The sequence below is a fragment of the Megalobrama amblycephala genome, linkage group LG2, assembly GCF_018812025.1.
Source record: "Megalobrama amblycephala isolate DHTTF-2021 linkage group LG2, ASM1881202v1, whole genome shotgun sequence".
In the NCBI taxonomy this organism is placed as follows: domain Eukaryota; kingdom Metazoa; phylum Chordata; class Actinopteri; order Cypriniformes; family Xenocyprididae; genus Megalobrama; species Megalobrama amblycephala.
The window spans coordinates 31,684,804-31,706,516 of NC_063045.1; the positions used below are offsets into that span (position 1 = coordinate 31,684,804).

A 21,713-nucleotide genomic window follows, 5' to 3' on the forward strand; every position below is an offset into this window, starting at 1 on the left:
TACCTACCAGTCTTCATCTGGTGTCAACAAGGATTCATATGTTTGTTTGACAATCTTACCTCTGGTTTACCTGTTGTCTCCTTCATGATCTCCTTTGTTGTCTGCTTTATGAAGGCCCTTATCAAGTTCATATTTTGTTCTTTGTGTCCAAATTGTGGTATGTGATCCTTGCCCTTACCTGTTGCAACATTGTTAATAAATACCTGCTTTTGGGCTCAACACATCTCTCACTCAGTCCGATATTTCCTGACACCACCATTGTTAAATATTGCCATGACAACAGTATTTGAGATATCAAGAATCCTTTCACATGTGTACATCTGTCGTGACTTGACATTATTCTGATAAAGATTAAAGCAAATCAGGTAGAAATAAGAGGGTGATTTTAAAGCATTTTGACAGTGACACAGTTCCTGCTGCCAGTTGGTGGAGCTATGACTTTGACTCACAAAAGTCACTTCCATGTGATCGGCCTCCTACAATGAACACACAGCTGAAGTTTCATCAAAATCAGTCAATGCATGAAGAAGTTATAACACTTCCTGTTTCCTTTTTATCACCAAAAATGTTTCCTCACCCCGGCCAAACCGTTTGAGATAAAAAATCTGCTCACAATTTAGCATCCTCAATGTCTTGACTTCATCCTGACTAAGCTTGGTGAATCCCCTAGGAAAAGTATATAAGTATAAAAGTATAAAATACCAGAGCATACGTTTTTCAAACAACCCATAATAGCCAACTTCCGGTTGGGCTGGCATATGAATTAGAGTGCAAAAGTTTTTTGGTCAGATGAGATCTTCAACTGTATGAAGTTTGGTTACTGTAGGTGAAAAGGGGTGCGCTACAGAGCCCCTCAAATATATCCATATAAAAGGGTGCACCACAGAGCCCCCCACAACCGCCTCTTAGGGCTTGGTCCCTATTGATATTTCCTATAGGCACTGAAAATTCACCAAAAACACAACAGAACATGAGGCTTTACAAAAAGATTTTACTCATCTGCTGGTCAAAGGCACGTTTGTAAAATGGCATCAAACAAAATCATCCACAGTTGTTCTGGAGAAATATTACAAACATATAAAGACATTTTAAAGGCAGTTCTAGATTTTCCATCAACTCTTTCGGTCCATGACAGCTTTGGTTTTGACAGCAAACACACAGTATTGTTTTCATGTGCTACACATCAGCTGTCACTCAGAGGTCATTCTCAGGTCAGTATGTTTGTTTCCTGTGTCGCTCTGAGCAAACAATCCTGCTGCATATCATCGGTAACTGCAGTATTTCAGAGCACATTGATTTAAGATTGTTTTATGTAACAACATCTATAGTAACTGGTTTATTTATATATGCAGCAGAGCTAATGATCGGATTTCATCTAACCACAGTAAACACTGACATGAACTAAGCTGTGAAAGAAACAAATGTGCAGACAAACACAATATCATAACAATGTTTGAAGATGATGATTAGGATGAAAAGAAAACACTATACAATAAGATCCAAAACCGTAACATCAAAATTATATATTCACAATGTGGATATGAATTTCAATGGTTCAATTTAAAAACATCCAAGTCAAAATATTTGATTGTAAATGTAAACAAGCGTTATGAATCTGGTCGACAGAAACATCTTTTCCTTGGTGAGATTTAATCATTTTAAAAGAGTTGTGCAGTGTCGGTCCCTCTGTAGGACAACAAATGCATTCATGAAACATGACATGTGTTTTCATTTCCTTCTATTTCCATCGTACAGACTGGGACGCCGTCATTTATTTACATCAATCAAACTCAAATATAATCAAGGGCACGATATTCAATTCAATCAATAATTTAAAAGTGAGATATTAGTTATTCTGCCCTGTAACTGGTTTATTTCAGACCTAACACAGAAATGCAGCTGATCTAAAAGGTTCTATTTCTTTTGGTATTTTGAGTCGGCTCAGCCTTGTGATGGGACATGACCGAAAAACACAGGACACCTACAGATGAATGTGGATTCCTGTGCTATTCTGTTGTCCGTATGACGTGACGGCATATGATGATGTTCACACTGTCCTGGAAGGCAATCGCATTTTGTACATGCCAGCCAGAGCCTTGGCAGCAGAGTATATCATCTGTCGGCGGGATGTCCCAGTGAAGGCCAGGTGCCAGTCTGTGCGGCTGATGTTGGGCACATTTCTCTCCAGAACTTCCCCAACCGTCACTAGCAGACCGGACCAGCGCAGGTTATAGTCTGGAGGAGTCAGTGACTGCGCCTGCAGTAGAACAGCACACGCACAAACACACTGAGCTCTAAGAGTGTTTACAAACCTACAAAATCCGGCTGCTTTGACGCTTGTCTGGTGTGGGAGTGGCATAGGTTAGTGGTCTCAACGCATGACAAAGGTTGACATGGAGCAGCTAAATCTCCAACCTCCAGGGAATCACCCGTTTTAAACAAACGCCAAACAGAGGAGAGTCTGCTGGCAAAATGAGAACATGACAGAGCTTGTAATAAAATCAGAATCAACATTAGCTTGGCTTTAGGAGATTGCGAGAACTGAAGGATTTGAAATGTTGTAAAAGCAATGTGGAGATGATGGCATTTTATTGAGCAGATTAATTGCCATATGAAGCTCTCTAACTGAGTTGATTGTTAGGCTTTATCTATTGTGACATCAATGTGTCGTCACGAGCCACAGGGTTTAATTTGGATTTGTCTAAGCAAGTTTTATTTACTCTTATAAAAGAAGTTCCCATTGACCCACATTATACGGCTGACAGACGGCAACGGTTGGAGTTAAAAATCATCATTTGTGTTCTACTGAAGAAACAAAGTCACCTACATCTTGGATGCCCTGGGGGTAAGCAGATAAACATCAAATTTTCATTTTTGGGTGAACTATCCCTTTAAAGGTGCTAAAGAGGATGTTTTGTTTTATACATTTTTGCAATATTACTTCAAACTGTCTTTACTAACTGATAAAAGACTATTTATTAGGTGCACTGAAAGGAATAATATTAATATACATCATCTGTGCACGAGGTAGGGCCTTAAAAACATCAGCCAATCGTTTACGCAATCATCGCGTAAACGATTAGCCCTCTGGCTTGTCAATCACTGCCATGACGTTCCTTGTGAGAGACGAGCGCAGCTGCGCGCTCCAGTAACTTTCCACACTCCACAGGCGCCGCATGCGATGTTTTTGTCAGGAGACAGGAGTAACAACTGCAGATTATGAGTTACCTGCGGTGAGTCCGACATAATGAATCCACTAACACGACACAGTGAATGCCGGTGGTAAACACTCGTGTTCCAATACTCCTGCACGAGTTTTGGGAGGCGTTCCCTCGAAAGGAAGGGGGGGGGGGTTGTTCTTACGCATGCGCTCATTTCAAAAACTCAGTAACAGTCTTTGGTTTCTCAGTCGACCAAAAGATCCTCTTTATCACCTTTAAGCCCTGAAGGCATTTTCAGAGTTGTTTTTTCTGAGGGACATACAAAAAAAGTAAAGACTCTTAACTCCAAAACTATAGTGAGGAGAGTCAAAAAGTTGGTATCGTTTGAAAGAAAACTTTTAAAAAATTTTAATAATAAAAAAAAAATTTAAATTTGCTAACTGCTAATAAAAAGGCAAAAAAAAAAAAAAGTGTATTCAAGGGAAATTTTACATATCTTGCTAATTTGACATGCAATATCTTATGAAGAAAATAAGGTAGGGGGATAATACTTTTTTTGGTGATGTTCCGCTATATGTGAGCTGCATCTGATTGGTGGTACACTCCGGATTAGCAGGATGACTTAGCACTCATTAAGAGTTGAACAAAATGGTTGGATGCATTAAAAGCTGAGTTTCTAAGCTTTAAATACCTATTTTGTGTTATTCCTTTCAGTGGATGCTTAGTAATTTTACTATAATTTTTTTTTTTGCGTGGGGTAGTGCACTTCGGGCTTAAGGGGTCTTAACAGTCTGGTTCAGTGTTAGCTGTAAACTAGTCCTGTAGTGCTCTGAAACCCTCCACCTCCCCAAGCTCCACCTGTCTAGATCTGCTATAAAATTTATGTATGCCTACCCATGCAGCAGCAGCATATCTTAGATGCTCATAGCAGCGGGTCTGTTTATCTATTGGCAGCAGCAAGTTTATACTTGCTCTGCAGCAGCAGCAGTGTGCGTAGAAGATCTAGTCTGTCAAGACCAAATACATGACCATGTATATAATTTATCAATTAGAGCAGGAATCGAGGTTTTGTCATGATAAAATTCCTACAATGCACCGTCGAAGAGCAACCAGACAACATTTTAAGTTTATCAGGGGCTCTTTGGTTTTTTTAACTGCTGCTTTTTATGTAAAGCCTTTCCTTTTATGAATTATGATACAGCTTGGTTCATTGGTTGGTTGGGTTGCATTGCTTTCTCATTACAAATGAACTGCTCCAGAGTTCATTTTCAATCAGGCTAAGACCACCTCATTCAGGTGAGGACCAATTGTTTTGATGCGGATCCAAGCATGATTGCCCTGTTCATATATGGCTAAACAAACCAAGGGGTTTGACTAAGACTAAGGGAGAAAATGTGCCAAGCTCCGAAACAAACTCAAAATAAGTCAGGTGTGAAAACACCCTCAGACATCAGTGACGTGCATCACTCTGAACTAGGGCTGCACGATTTGGGGAAAATGTCATATTGCAATTATTGAGGTCAATATTGCGATTGCGATTTGCGATAGCAATATAATAAACAAATAGTATCATGAGTCATCTTGCTTGGTTCTCAATGAAAATACACACACAGATTACTGATAATGCTGAAATGTGTATTTCTCAACTCAAACTAGCAACAACAACAAACAAATGCACAGCGTTTTCAAATTAAAATGAAATTAAATAACATCTTTGTATTACTGCAAACTTGTTATAATCCCATTTAAGATATTTGTTTCTTTACTAATCTGTAGTGGTTCAACGGATCACAAAACTCACGGTTCGGATCACATCACGGTTATGACGTCACGGATCAGATCATTTTTCAGATCAGCACAAAAAAAAAAAAAAAATTGGATAGGGGTAACTTAACTTTGCATTTATTACTTAGCCCACTTAAACTATTCTGATACCATAGCATAAACTACTAGTCTAAATAATACATTATTAAAGGCAAGTGAACAGACTGTAAAAAGAACAAATACTGTAGACTACACCAATTACAACAAGCATAGATAAATACTACATAAAGTTACAAATAAAGTATAAGGCAGTGTTTCTCAACTCCAGTCCTCGGGACCCACTGCTCTGCACATTTTGTATGTATCCCTTATTTAACACACCTGATTTAGATCATCAGCTCATTAGGAGAGTCTGCATGAACTGAATTTAGTGTGTCATATAAGAGAGACATACAAAATGTGCAGAGCAGTGGGTCCCGAGGACTGGAGTTGAGAACCACTGGTATAAGGTCTAACTGTAGTATTAATTTTCATGCACAGATATGTAATAATTAAATGTAAAATGACACTGTTCATTGTATAAATTTAATATAGATTAATCTTTGTTAAAGCTGTGTTTTGTTGTTTGATTTACATGACAGACAACAGCAGGTATTTATAGGTTGCTGTCACTTTAAGAGTAAGACCTGCACGCACACATCGGACAGATATACATCCGAATTCTCACCTCGTTCAATTAAGACATAACTGAATGTGTTTACATGAATACTTGCTGAGAGGGGTATTTTGACTGACATAATGCGTGTATGTGACCATCCAAAGTGCACTGAGGATGCGAAAGTAGGTGCGTTCCATTCGATCGTAAGTGGACTGCGAAGTGGACTTCACAGGGTATTTCGCCATCTTAAGTGAGATTCCATTCCGAAGGGAGCGAACATGTTCAGTTCGAAGGGCACTGCGAACGGCATAGGGAATAAGGGAACATCGATACATCACTTCACAGGAAGTAGAGAGGTAAAATTACCCAACTGTCATTGCGCACCACGTCACCATTCAGAACTACGATGAAGCAGAGCCGTTTAAAGAGTTTAACGGCTCTCTGGTTTTGAGTATTCATACATTTTATACGAACGAAAGTATGAATGGTTATGGCGATGAGTGTTACATTTGTATATTTTATTGTATGAATAGGCATGACAAAGTAAAAGTGTTGAAAAGCAGCTAAGGCTCTATCATTTATTTTATTTTATTTTATTTTATTTTATTTAACGTTACCTCAGGAGTGTTTATGCGGCTGCGCGTGGAAAAGAAAGCGCAGGAGACCATGGATTAAGAATACATTTATACAGTTAACCAAATGAGAACTTATTTTCATATGGCATGACAGTTACAGCTTCAAATCTGTTAAGAGTCCATTTTAAATTCGAAAGTAAATTAAAATATCTATTTATGTATTTATTTATGTTATCAATCTCTGCGACTCTGTCGTTGACTTTCTTTGATGACGTTTGCAGGGCATTCCAAATTAAAGATTATTGTCAGCGAAGTTCACTTCAACGTGCTCAGGGAGTAGGGAGCAGTGAACACTGCGTAGGGACCCTGTCGAATGGAACGCAGCTAGAGAAATCAATTTGGAGTTCGCGAGCTATAACGCGCCTCTCTCTCTCTCTGTGCGCGCGAGCCTTGTATGTATGTGCGTCATGTGCGCACCGATAACAGCGCTGCGTGCGATACCGAATTAAATTCTCTTTCCTCTTCAACCACTACTAATCTGGGTTTATAATCTTATAGCCAAAATATCGCCATATAACAGAGGTAGCGTTTTTTCTTGCCACCAGTTCAGTGACCGTTTGCTCCGCATCCATCTTTACCCGTTCTCTGCGCTGCACACCGGAAAAGTCATGACCATGCCACTGCCTAAACTGAAACTGACTGGTCTTCTTTTTATTAGCGGTGTATAAAATGGGCAAACAGCTCTCAGATAATGGGTTGTTGTGTCCACACATGTATTTTTTTATTTTTTTATTAACTTATTATTATTTTATTTCATAAAATCGCAGCATTTTGCGTCATATAATCGCACAAGCTTGACATCGCGATTGCGATATGATTAATCGTGCAGCTCTACTCTGAACAGCTTCAAAGTAAGTGAGGGAGTGGCAGCAGAAATTACATTGTTTTACCTGTTGTACGTACTCCAGGGCCACAGGTGTAGCCTGAGTGAACGTCTCAATGTGAATCCCATTGCCTGGATCATCCAAGATCAGACAGCCGATGTCAAACCACCTAATGGAGAGTGACATGATACATGTGATAGATGAAAAGGAAGCAAAACTGTAATGTGAGCGTCTTCAGAGCTAAACATGAAGCTTTTCCAGGTACATTTGGAAATCATTTGGAAAACTGTCAGTAAAACTGGTCCAATCAACACGCTTCATTAGCAAAACAAGGCATCACAATATGAGGCAGTTACTGACAAGGCGCTCACTGACTGAATTCACAAGGAATTTTGTTATCATTAAAAAAGTGCAGATACAATGCAAGTAAAGGTGTGTTCACACTTATAGGTTGGTTCTCAAGGCTATTTGGTCTGGACCCGGGGTGTCAAACTCAACTCCTGAAGGGCCCCAGTAGAGTTTAGCTTCAACCATAATTAAATGCACTTGATCCAGCTAATGAAGTACTAGAGTTTGACACCCCTGGTCTGGACCAATATCATCTTGTCAATCATCTTGTAATTAATGTCAATTCAGTTTTACTTTCTGAGTATAAATTATCATATGCAGTCAAAGACAGAGCAATACACTTTGTTCCAAATTATTATGCAAATACAATTTCAAATTCAGGCTGCAAGCAGCGATGAAAGGGCACTTGCCCCCGGGCTCACCACTCATCAGTGACAGCAATCTCAGACAGGTTTGGTAATTAGTTTGCCAGGTGAGCCAAATTAAAGTGAAACTACTTCACATCATTAAAGGTGCCCTAGAATCAAAAATTGATTTTACCTTGGCATAGTTGAATAACAAGAGTTCAGGGACCCATTTCAATAAGGAGGTTCAACCAACTCTGAGTTAAAACTTGAACTCTGAGTCGACTTACCCTGAAATGGTAAACTCTAAGTTTTCAGTTTCAGAACAGCTGAATTGAGTTAGTTCAATCGACTCTGAGTAGGTTGACTCTGAGTTAAGCGTGGGCACCACGACTATGAAAAGCCATCATCAATGGAGCTCCGATATTACAATTCACCATGGCAACAGCACATGACAAAAGGATGTCCGCATACTTCTGAGTCAATGCAAGTTTAAAGGTGGTAAAGAGGATGTTTTGTTTTATACATTTTTGCAATATTACTTGAAACTGTGTTTACTAAGTGATAAAAGACTATTTATTAGGTGCACTGAAAGGAATATTATTAGTATACATCATCTGTGCACGAGGTAGGGCCTTAAAAACATCAGCCGATTGGCCCTCTGGCTTGTCAATCACTGCCATTGTGAGAGACGTGTGCGGATTGGCCCTCTGGCTTGTCAATCACTGCCATGACGTTCCTTGTGAGAGACGCACGGCTGCGCGCTCTAGTAACTTTCCACACTACATGCGCCGCATGCAATGTTTTTGTCAGGAGACAGGAGTAACAACTGCAGATTATGAGGTGAGTCCGACATAATGAATCCACTAAGTGTGTGCGCGGCTTAACGATTGTAAGGCCGATTATGAATGTAAATTGATACTTATGACTGATCGCGCTCAAACGCGTCCAGTCAGAGCCAGTTGCGTTCAGTCTGCGATTACAGTCGGTGTTCAAATTCCATGTGAAAGTATATAAATCTGCTTCAGGAGCAGGAAACTATCGCTGTATGTTGAGCACAGTCAGAATGTTTTAGCTAGTCGTAAAATGTGTATCATTTCAAACGCTCATTTCAAAAACTCAGTCGACAAAAACATCCTCTGTACCACCTTTAATTCTTATCACTGTTATAATATTAAAGGTGAAAACTGGTAGAATAGTAAGTTATTGAACTAATATTCATTTTCATGGTATCCCACACGCAAAAAAATAATAAGAAAAAAATAATAATTTAACAGGATACAATAATAAGAGTGTAAATGATTTTATCATTATTAAATACTCGTTAGGCAATTTACTTCCACATTTAGAACATTTTCTTAATTTTCTTGAAAATAAATGCCTTTCTGATGTGAAAAGGGAGAATAGAGAACTCGGCAGAAGGCGGATTCGAACCCAGGCAAACGCGTCACAAGTTACTTCATCGTGCTCAACACACTACTGCCTACACCACTGTAGCCATTCAGTGAACGAGTTGATTTTAACCTTGCGTGACATTGGTGGGCGAAGCTACTGTAAATTCACACTTAGTAATAGACACTACAAATAATCTTGTTTTCCATTTGCATAAAGATTATTTTTATTACCACACTAGCAGATATTGATAATTTTACTTGAGTAAAATGCACTTAATTTAGATCCCCCCCAGGAGACAAGACTAAATATCTTATATCATTTTCTTATACAAAATCCATCTTGATTTAAGAATTTTTAGATATTTGTACTTGAAATATGACAAAAAATACTCCGTAAGGAAAGCATTTTTGCAGCATGAATGAATGAGTGAACTATTTAAACATCACTTGCACTTTAAAAAGGGGGAGGAGACCGAAGGAAACTCTGGGTTTACTGAAGAAAACCTGCTCCTGACCAGGTTAGGTTCACAGAGTAACATACCATGGTAACTGACTCTGAGTAAGAGTTGACTTGACTTAACCTGCTTTCTCGGGTTTGACTTACCTCTCATTCTGAAACAGAAAACCCAGAGTTTCCCTCATTTCAGGGTTAACATACTCAGAGTTCTCATTTAACCTCCTTTCTGAAACGGGCCCCAGTACAGGAAAAGAAATACATTGATTTTCAAACTCCATTGCTTCCTCCTTCTTATGTAAATCTCATTTGTTTAAAAGACCTCTGAAAAACAGGCGAATCTCAACATAACACCGACTGTTACGTAACAGTCGGGATCATTAATATGTATGCCTCCAATATTTGCATATGCCAGCCCATGTTCAAGGCATTACACAAGCCAATATTAACGTCTGGAGCAGCACAGCCGAATCATCAGACTGTCTTTCTAAATGTGTCGTTAGCATGTTGCTAATGTACTGTTAAATGTGGTTAAAGTTACCATCATTTATTACTGTATTCACAGAGACAAGAGCCGTAGCTATTTTCATTTTTTTTCAACACTTGCAGTCTGTATAATGCATAAACACAACTTCATTCTTTATAAATCTCTCCAAAAGTGTGTAATGTTCGCTTTAGCCAAGGAGCACTATCAAACTCATTCAGAATCAAATGTAAACATCCAAATAAATACTATACTCGCATGATCCGAAGCATGCATGCAGCATGCATGACGAACATCTTGTAAAGATCCATTTGAGGGTTATATTAGCTGTGTGAACTTTGTTTATGCACTGTTTTATAGTCGAGAGCTCGGGGGGGCAGGGAGCGCGATATTTAAAGGGGCCGCAGCCTGAATCGTTGCATAGTTAATGATGCCCCAAAATAGGCAGTTAAAAAAATTAATAAAAAAAAAAAATCTATGGGGTATCATAGATACAGACACATTCAGGGGACACCTTAGACTTATATTACATCTTGTGAAAGAACGTTCTAGGGCACCTTTAAGCAAGTCACAGGTTTAATGCAATATGGGGAAAAAGAAAGATCTTTCTGCAGATGAAAAGCGCGAAATAGTGCAGTATCTTGCAAAAGGTATGAAAACACTGGATATTTCACAAAAAATTAAGAGAGATCATCGTACTGTGAAAAGATTTGTGTGCGATTTAGAACACAGATGGGTTCGTTCAGATAAAGGCGCATTAAGGAAAGTTTCTGTGAGGCAAATTCATTGTATTAAGAGAGCAGCTGTGAAAAATCCACTCATGAGTAGCAACCAGGTATTTGAAGCTGCTGGTGCCTCTGGAGTCCCAAGAACTTCTCGATGCAGGATCCTCCAGAGGATTGCTGCGGTGCGTAAAGCTGTATTTCGGCCACCCTTAATCAAATATATGAAGACTAATTTTCAAACTGATTTATTCACTGATGAATGCCGTGCTACATTGGATGGTCCAGATGGATGGAGTTCTGGATGGTTGGTGGATGGCCACCATGTCCCAACAAGGCTGCAACATCATGTGGTGGAGTGATGTTTTGGGCTGGAATCATAGGAAGTGAGTTGGTAGGCCCCTTTAAGGTGCCTGAAGGTGTCAAAATGACATCAGCAAAATATGTGGAGTTCCTAACTGCCCATTTCCTGCCATGGTATAAAAAGAAGAACCGTGCCTTCCGGAGTGAAATCATTTTCATGCAAGACAATGCACAATCCAATGCTGCAAAAAAATACCAGTGAGGCCATGGCTGCTATGGGCATAAAGGGAGAAAAAAATCATGGTGTGTCCACCATTATCCCCTGACCTCAACCCTATTGAGAACTTGTGGAGCATCCCTAAAAGGAAGCTCTATGAGGGTGGACGGCAGTTTACCTCTAAACAGCAGCTCTGGGAGGCAATTCTGGCATCCTCAAAAGAAATACAAGCAGAAACTATACACTGACTTACAAGTTCAATGGATGAGAGAGTTGTTTTTAAATATGTTTTTAGTACCTTTATGGATATTGAGAGAGGAAGTGTTCATTGCTCCCTATGGAGGCCTCACGGAGCCATCGGATTTCAACTGAAATATCTTAATTTGTGTTCTGAAGATTAACGAAGGTCTTACGGGTGTGGAACGGCATGAGGGTAAGTAATAAATGACAGAATTTTCATTTTTTGGTGAACTAACCCTTTAAGGTGATATCAAAGAATGGCTCCTATGTTAATATGTAACTTCATCTGTAAAGATGTTTTTTGATTGAAATAGCTTCGATTTGAGAAAAATAACCTCCTCATGCAAAAAAATGACAAAAGATTTCTGTTTTCAATCTTTTAGAAACTATTAAGTGTTTTGAAATACTGTTTTGCATAATTTGGAACATTGCATTTTAAGTTATTTTGCAAAAAGATGCCATTGTCATAATTGGTAATTTTGTTTAAAAAAAAAATCCAGATTACAATATAATTGTTGAGGAATGGCAAATCCTATTGACTGCCAATTATATAGACTTTTTAGGAAAAATTAACAAAAACAGCAATGCATAATAGTTTGGAACACAGTGTATAATGAAAGCACTGTAAAGGGTTTTGCCACAAACTCAACTGTGTCATGCTGATATCGCGAAACACCTTTTCACCTCAACGAGAAATATTGTCACGTTTTAATATTGTGAGATCTCGTGGCACGAAATCACATCACATCCTGTTTTTGGTTCATGTTGCGTTCATATTGAAGTCAAACAATCGAACCGCACCAGAGTTTGTTTGGAAGCAAACAGAGACCCCCTGAAAAGAGTTCACTTTAATGGAACCAAACCTGCTAAGTGTGAACACACCCTAAGAGATTAATTTCCAGTGTAGACACCAATTATAATGTGGGGTTTTGCCAGAGTGCATATTGCATAACTTGCGGTAGACTAAAGATGGGGAATGTTCTTTGCTTGCTTTCTGTATATAATTTATTCGCATTTTGAATAATTGTTTTTCATGCTGCTAAGCAACCAATATGAAGTCTTGATTTTCCAATTCATAAAAAGAAATAAACTAATTCATAAACGATTCTAAGCTTGTTTTGTCAGTGTAGCCAGAATATTACATGCAATTTTGTTGATGTTGATAAAATGTTATTGGTAACAGCCTATACTATTATGGTTGAAGTATTTGGTTAAATGTAAGTACTTGACATAAAAGACAACACAGAGGGTTTTCATGATTTTGTCTTTACAGGATGAACTGTTCTTACTTGTCTGGAAAGAGTTCAGCTATGAAGTTCTCCACCGAGACTACGGGCTGCTTCTCATGAATGACAGCTGCACGACGCAGACTGTCAATGCGCTCCTGGGCTCCCTAGACACACACACAACCTTCAGGTGAATTCATATGCTTTGAAGTCATAAGTCACCTGATTTTTTGTTTCCTGTAAAATCAAAGATCTGTGAAATCATCTATTTTCATGATTTTAACTCGACACATTCAGAGGCTGGCGGAAACATGAAGCATATGCGTGTTCACCTTGACCCCCGCAGCGTATCCCACCGGCTGCGGGGCGATGTTGGACTGACCCGCCTCTCCAGTCACCATGGCCAAACCAAACACCTCCTGAAATGCGTCACGCACCGCTGCCACCTTCACTTCCTTATCTGATGTCACAACGATGTCCACATCTCCTCCAGACTCTGAAACACACATACAAACCATTCAACAACGACAATCACATGAATTGCTTTTCCACAATCAGTCCGAGCAGTTCTGAGTACACCAAGTAATGGTTCCAATAAGATTTCCATTAGAATGCAGTTCGGTATACAAGCGCGGTAATGGAACAGTTTAAGTGATATGACTGACAACTACAATTACATATGAAATATGAAACCTATAGTTTCATATTGTTTGATGTGATGTGTGAGGTGTTATGATTTTGGGAAATGAGGATAAAATAAAAACACTGATCTGAACTGAAATAGTCAATTATTCTGAAACAAAAAAGTACTTACACATTAAAGACATGAAGAACTCAGGCACCCTTGATATTAGTGACACCGGTGGCTGTTAAGTGAACTGCAGCAGCAACTTATTGCTAGTGCTCACACTAGTGCACACGTAACGTACAAGAGACTGAACGTGATTCAAGGCTCTGATATACTCATGGTGAAGTTCTTTTTCGTTCTTCGCTTAGAAGTAAAAATAAGTTGGAAATACCTTAGCAGCAATATACTGTTTACGAACATCCCGATGCCGTCCATGCTGCTGAGAGCAACGTTTAGCTAAATATGTAAATATGTGCTGCGCACTTTCCTTTCAATAACAAAATAAACACAACAAAAATGACAGCAGTGAGAAAACAGCAGTTAAGAAAGCACCCGATCAAATCTACATGGATATGTTTGCACCGGCTCTGCGATTCACCGGCATCATGTCGACAAGATGAGGTCATTAAAATTACAGTGTTATGATAGCCAGATCTATACAGTCTATAGTCTCAAATTTACTTTATAATCAAACTATGAGAGACTATAGTTTGAATTAATCCCTTTTCTTTGCATGACATTACAGTACAGAATGGTCTTTCAACATTATCCTGAACATTGTATAAGCGTTAATTTATGTGTCATAGAACGGAAAAGAGGCTCACATGAGCACGCAAAAAATGTCACATTCTTTTGATTTTCCCGGCGAAAACATCCCGAGTCCTTCACATAAAACTTATATTGGTTTTCATAGACAACCTATGAAAGTCAGGAAGGTCTCTTTTTTTAAAAGTTTCGTTACAAACTGTTCACATATTGGCAATACAAAAAGCAATTAATACATGAAAATTCTTACATATAGTCCATTTAAAGAACTGAAATTAAGTAAAACTAAACAAAATACAAAGTATTGTTCTGTACTGCTGGACACAGTACTCACTGATGTAAGGTGCCATCCCAGGGTCTAACGTGGTTATCATGGACTCCACAGAGTGTTTGGTTTTATCCAGGACAGTCTTTACCATCGGGTTTCCAGCTACACCCTGAGATTATGATAAAACTGCATCAGGACGTACAGAGATAAAACAGCATGTCATTATGGCCTCACTGTGTGTCTAGTACCTTGATGAAGCCCCATATTCCACCAGGTGTGTTGCCATCCGGAGTCACTCTGGGATCTTCAGCATCCTCAGGAAACGTGATGGGCGAGCTGACATCTAACCCTCCAGACACCGGCTGCTGCATCATGGGATTGGTAACAATCCCTACAGAAACACAATGACATCACCACTATATGATCTGATATTTATTATGATATTTATTCCCAGTCATGACTGAACTAAAGTGACTAGAGCAGAGTCCAAAATCACCCATGATCCCCTTATTTAGTGCACTATTTTGTAGTGGTGGTAGAAACCATAGTAGAAATTATCTAGTGCACTTATTGAATCCTAAAATGCACCGTAATAAGAAGTCCACAAACCATGTACACTCAACAACTCGAGAATACCTGATTTTCCTTTTATCACTCAAATGCAGCCTGACCGGTTGTCAATGAAATAGTTTTTTCCACAGCTTTGTGCCAAATCATTAGGTCTCATTCACTAATAATTGTGTGGATTATACATATGCACAGCAACTTCTCATGAAAAAAAATCCACCTAATTACAAACATAATGCATACGCACATGAATTTGTTCGTAACTTATTGTTAATAAATTTCAAGTATTCTAAATGACTGACTACATACATGAGATTAGTCAATTGCATAAAACTCCTAAAATCTCAATATAAGTGCTTTCCGCACAACTTTTCCTTTACATCCATTTATTATTCTTATCAAACATATAACTCTCTCTGAAAACACGCTCTCGCATTATAGCAAGCGCAGCAAGATCCTCGAGCAATGCCAAGCGTGTCGTCCTCAAAACACATTTATAAGGACACCCTTATATGTATGTGATTTTTGTGTACTTGTGGTTCCACAAAAGTTACTAATACTGATTTTTTTTAAATTTCACATACAAATTCATGCGTACGCACTGAGACACACTGAACATGTGATCACACGAGACTCTAATAGCAGGTGTAAATGGAGATAGGCAAGCAGGTTCAGATTGTTGAGTGATACCTGGCATGGGTGAGGCACTGGAGAAACTGGGCATCAGCGGCGTCTGAGGGGTGCGGCCAGCGTGGCCACGAGTGATGTCATATCCTGCACTCACAGAGAAGCCAGTGGTGGGCGGGCCCATGGGAGGGGCAGAGAGGACAGGGCCCAGAGGGGCAGCAGTGCTGAGTGGAGGGCCAGCAGACGGAGAGGTGAACGGAGCGCTAGGGCCACCATACGGACCGCTCAGACCCAGAGGAGACGATACTGAGCCAAGAGAGAGAGATGGAACAGATGACTGGATAGGCTGCAGCGTGGAGGTAAAAGCCACTGGAGGAATAGGGCTGGAAAAACCTCCTGGGGCAAATGCAGAGATGCTGGAGGGGCTTGGGATGGTCAGAGGGCCGGAAACACCTGAACACAAGAAGAGCGACGGTCAATTGCATACATGAACCATTGATAGATGACGAAAAGTAGTATCAGTACATGGGAATATAAGACACGGATGCTGATTAGAGTCAACTGACATAATATTGCGGAATGATACACCTTAGTCCGGGTAGACAGCATATTTTTTGCGAATTTCCAAGATACGTGTTCAGTCCATTTTTGGGTTGTACTATCTTCTGTCAAGCTAGTTTTGCGTAACCAAGAATTGTTTTGGAAAGCGTATTTTGGTATGTTTACATGAACTAATTTTCGTCAATCAGAATAAATCCAATCGGATTTCAGATTCTGACATTTCTATTTATATGAATCCTAAATGTTGCAATTTGTTTACATGCATTACATGTATTCTGAAAAAAAAAAAAAAAAAAAACAGAGGAGATTGAGGCGTTTACATGAAGGCTTTTCAGCCTGAACCATCAATCAGATTATTAATGTATTATTTGGTCGCATGTAAACGTAACTAATGTTGCATCAGCTCAATGATCCACAGCAAAGTTAACAACATTAATGACCCAGACTGTACCTGGACTTGTTTTCATTCACACAAAAAAATTAACCCAGATAAAGGCCCAGGACACACTACGGCATCAAACTACAGTTCTGGGATTTGTCTCAGGTATAAATACAGTGGGTACGGAAAGTATTCAGACCCCCTTAAATTTTTCACTCTTTGTTATATTGCAGCCATTTGCTAAAATCATTTAAGTTCATTTTTTCCCCTCATTAATGTACACACAGCACCCCATATTGACAGAAAAACACAGAATTGTTGACATTTTTGCAGATTTATTAAAAAAGAACAACTGAAATATCACATGGTCCTAAGTATTCAGACCCTTTGCTGTGACACTCATATATTTAACTCAGGTGCTGTCCATTTCTTCTGATCATCCTTGAGATGGTTCTACACCTTCATTTGAGTCCAGCTGTGTTTGATTATACTGATTGGACTTGATTAGGAAAGCCACACACCTGTCTATATAAGACCTTACAGCTCATAGTGCATGTCAGAGCGAATGAGAATTATGAGGTCAAAGGAACTGCCTGAAGAGCTCAGAGACAGAATTGTGGCAAGGCACAGATCTGGCCAAGGTTACTAAAAAATTTCTGCTGCACTTAAGGTTCCTAAGAGCACAGTGGCCTCCATAATACTTAAATGGAAGACGTTTAGGATGACCAGAACCCTTCCTAGAGCTGGCCGTCCGGCCAAACTGAGCTATCGGGGGAGAAGAGCCTTGATGAGAGAGGTAACGAAGAACCCAAAGATCACTGTGGCTGAGCTCCAGAGATGCAGTCGGGAGATGGGAGAAAGTTGTAGAAAGTCAACCATCACTGCAGTCCTCCACCAGTCGGGGCTTTATGGCAGAGTGGCCCGACGGAAGCCTCTCCTCAGTGCAAGACACATGAAAGCCCGCATGGAGTTTGCCAAGATGGTGAGAAATAAGATTCTGTGGTCTGATGAGACCAAGATAGAACTTTTTGGCCTTAATTCTTAGCGGTATGTGTGGAGAAAACCAGGCACTGCTCATCACCTGTCCAATACAGTCCCAACAGTGAAGCATGGTGGTGGCAGAATCATGCTGTGGGGGTGTTTTTCAGCTGCAGGGACAGGACGACTGGTTGCAATCGAGGGAAAGATGAATGCGGCCAAGTACAGGGATATCCTGGACGAAAACCTTCTACAGAGTGCTCAGGACCTCAGACTGGGCCGAAGGTTTACCTTCCAACAAGACAATGACCCTAAGCACACAGCTAAATTAACGAAGGAGTGGCTTCACAACAACTCCGTGACTGTTCTTGAATGGCCCAGCCAGAGCCCTGACTTAAACCCAATTGAGCATCTCTGGAGAGACCTAAAAATGGCTGTCCACCAATGTTTACCATCCAACCTGACAGAACTGGAGAGGATCTGCAAGGAGGAATGGCAGAGGATCCCCAAATCCAGGTGTGAAAAACTTGTTCCATCTTGTATGCATGAACCATGTATTGGATCAAAAGGGTGCTTCTACTAAATACTGAGCAAAGGGTCTGAATACTTAGGACCATGTGATATTTCAGTTTTTCTTTTTTAATAAATCTGCAAAAATGTCAACAATTCTGTGTTTTTCTGTCAATATGGGGTGCTGTGTGTACATTAATGAGGAAAAAAAATGAACTTAAATGATTTTAGCAAATGGCTGCAATATAAAAAGAGTGAAATTTAAGGGGGTCTGAATACTTTCCATACACACTGTATCCTGTTGTTTCAGGAAAAGTCTCCACAAATGAATCACTGCATTGGAAGATAATGACAACACAGTGATATCATCAGTCCGCGTATCTAAGTGACGTTACCACTGGTGAGTGGTGGGGGGCTGGCGACCGCTGTAGAGGGGGGTGGGGGCGTGGCAGGCGGTGTGCTCTCTATGCCACTCTCTTCCATCATCTTCACTCTGTCCTGTACAGAACAAATGACATGCTGTAAAATCTTTGCTATTTAGTTTTAGACTTAGAAATGTGGTTTTAGTAAATATGAAAAGCAGAAAATGATCATAATTAATATAATGGCATAAGATACATGCTGACAGGCTAAAACCATCATTTGATTAACAGGAATAATTTGGACTGACTGCACTGCAAAAAATGATTTTCTTAATATTTTTGTCTGGTTCACCATTAAAAATATTGAAACTTAAGTTAAGATACATTTACTTATGAAGCCTTGTTTTTCAAATAGAGGTGCGTTTATGCATTAAACAAGAAAAAAATCTGCCAGTTCTGGGTAAGAAAAAATAAAAGGGAAAACAAGATTATTTTTACGACCCCACTGGCAGACATTTTTTTCTTGTTTTGAGGAAACAAGAAAAAAAGACTTTATATCTTGTCATTTTGCTTTTTAAGCAAAACGTTTTTTTGCAGTGTGAGCAACAGCCACATGAGCAATGGAATATCACATCACATTTGTAACAGGTCAGTCAGAAGTAGTCGAACACTGCACTGCAACTCATTCCTGCCTCTATCAGTGTAACAGTTACACGAGTTTCCTGCAGTCCTGTGAGGACATCCGGATCTGTACTTTCATAATAAATGACTGGGCATGCGACCATCATACTTAAATTAATATTATGAACAATGCTGAAATGTTAACATCCATAATATTAATAATATTATTAATAAAATTATGTTTTTTAGAACGTTGTACGTTAGTATGCTTAATGTTCTTTTGTGAGTGAATCTTTGTAATATCACGTTTAATATTTGTAACGTTAATGGACCAAACGGTATGATGGCACTGATCCTCAGGAGTTATGTGATGGGAAGTGATGTGACGAAAAGCTGATCACTGATTGATTCATACAGCAACATCGATTATTACTGTGAACACACATATTCACTCACACACCCCCGGAGAGCAAATTGCACTACACAAATCACCTCACGTTTTATTTCGATTACACTCATGACGTCACTGATTTATCATTCATTATGAAATATCAAAGATCTGATAGAGATTCGCACTAATATCTTGTCTCTGTGAATTTTGCTTTAGGCTAACAGCTTTTTCAGCGCTATTTAATTGTGCTTTTACACAATATTCACTGATGAATGAATCATGAATCACAATTCTTACCTTAAACAATTAAACGGAGTGTAAATTTTGAAAAGGGAGCCGATGAAGTGCGAGAAAACAACACTGTGGAACACGGCCGCGCGCTGATGACGTCGCACAGTGCCACGTCTGAAGCTGAGACGTGCGATTAAACAAAACAGTTTAGGCTGGTCACTTTTCATCAAATAATTTTGAAGTTATTTAGAAGTTGTAGAAATACACAAGACAAATAATAACAAGAAAATCAAAACCAAAACGATTACCTCGGAACCGCTCGGAACTGATGTGTTATTGTTCAAGCGTTGCGAAGAGTGACTCGTTTTAGCGAATCGGCTCTCTTGAATCATTCGTTTCAAGATGTTGCCGACCATGCACATAAGCAAAGGCGTTTCATAAGAATATTTTCGATTCATTAACGATTCTGTTTGCTACAGTACGCTTAATTGTTTGTGTTTCACGCATGTTGTACTGCACATTGCAAATGAGATAAGGTTAGTGTGATTAAAAAACTGTTTTATACAGTACGGCAACAGCAACATAAAACCATTTATCAGAACCCGAATAACGTCAATCGATGAGGAGCTCGTTACACATTTCAATATGATTCAGAATTACTTGTTTGCAAATCGGACTTGAGAACATGACGGGGAGAAAATACATTAATGCTGCCTTCACATGCTATAGGAAATTTAATAATTCCCACTTCTTAAATCGTGATTACGAGCTTATCGCATTCAAGTTTTGATGACTTGAGAAAATGAGATCCAGGCAGTCCAACAAAGATTATGTCAGAGATCAAATTTGAATAAGGAATAACAAATGTATAAATTAAAAATTATAGAGACAAACAAATTAATTAATTAATAGTTAATAATAAAATCTAGAGTATTGTATAGATGACGATGAAGAATAGAAAGAAGGAACAAAATTAAGACACTTGCAGAATGAAATGAGAGATAGAAGAGAAGCAGAAGCAGCCAGAAGTAGAAGACACAGAAGAGATGCGAGAAGCAAAAAGAGCAAAGCAAAGAAAAGCAAAAGAAAAGCTAAACTATCAAAGACCCAGTCCATTTTATACCATAAGCATAGGAAAACTTATCCCACTCAAACTTATGTTTTGGTCTAATAAGAAAAGGTCAAATGGACTTACCCATTATGTCATAGACTGGTCAAATGTCAAAAATAGATGAAAATAAATACAAAAGGGGTTGTTTTGACACCCTTAAGGGAATTTTGCTGATCTTGCATTATCACATGTCTGAAGAAATGGAAACAGACATATTTTGATATAAAGGTACAAGATCAAATGAGCAACTAATTCTGAAAACACCATCGCTTCTGCAGTACTTGGCAGGTGTCCAATATCTAACTACAAATGTGTCAACACGACCTGTCACATTGGAACACTTGAAGAACAATTGAATATAACAAGCATACATACTCTTAAAGATAAAAGAAGAATAACCATAAAGGAGTACATTAAAGAGTAAATACTTGAAAATATGAGGATAAGAATATGGAGTAGAAGTACATGAATATATGAAATCAAAAGTAATATTGATAAGTCATAAGCCATAACTGATTAACATGAAATATGAATAAAATGCATGAATATGAATATTGACCATTTTGGATCCACCAAGTTTCGACATGAGAGGGCGTTCATGTGCAATTTTTTACCTAGAGGGAACTCGTATTTACAATAATTCCGAGAGCACATTAAGGAAGCATCAGTAACACTTGTTAATCTACTCTAAAGACATTGACATTAGTTTAGTAAAAATGAGGCTATTTAATCATTCTTCAGTGATTAATTGAGAATATGCTTACTAAGATACCTACAGAAATGATAAAATCAATAACAAAGAAATTACTAACTAAAGCTTGCCTAAATATATCAACTTGGCAATTCATCATTTTATTTTTAATTTGCATATATACATGATATTTCAGCTAAAAAATGTATTAGGCTGCATTCAAAGTAGAAAGAAAAGGTTAGCAGAGAG

General features: G+C 38.9%; 1 protein-coding gene across 4 annotated transcripts; it reads right to left on the reverse strand.

Annotated features, from left to right (window-relative positions):
- Positions 1–971: 971 nt before the first annotated feature.
- On the reverse strand, positions 972–20,093 carry prrc1 (proline-rich coiled-coil 1). 4 transcript variants are annotated; one of them, XM_048170488.1, is made up of 10 exons: positions 19,971–20,093; positions 18,453–18,555; positions 15,902–16,082; positions 15,693–15,868; positions 14,684–14,826; positions 14,502–14,604; positions 13,107–13,270; positions 12,838–12,941; positions 7,109–7,211; positions 972–2,257 (listed from the first exon to the last, which is right to left on the reverse strand). In XM_048170488.1, the coding sequence occupies exons 1-10, from the start codon at positions 20,082–20,084 to the stop codon at positions 2,048–2,050; spliced, it is 1,401 nt and encodes a 466-aa protein (XP_048026445.1). In that variant the 5' UTR covers positions 20,085–20,093; the 3' UTR covers positions 972–2,047. The 4 variants fall into 4 exon arrangements, with proteins under 4 accessions (XP_048026445.1, XP_048026465.1, XP_048026435.1 ...); XM_048170508.1 differs by adding an exon at positions 19,729–19,842 and having other exon boundaries at positions 15,693–16,082; positions 19,971–20,083; XM_048170478.1 differs by having other exon boundaries at positions 15,693–16,082; positions 19,971–20,091.
- Positions 20,094–21,713: the final 1,620 nt, after the last annotated feature.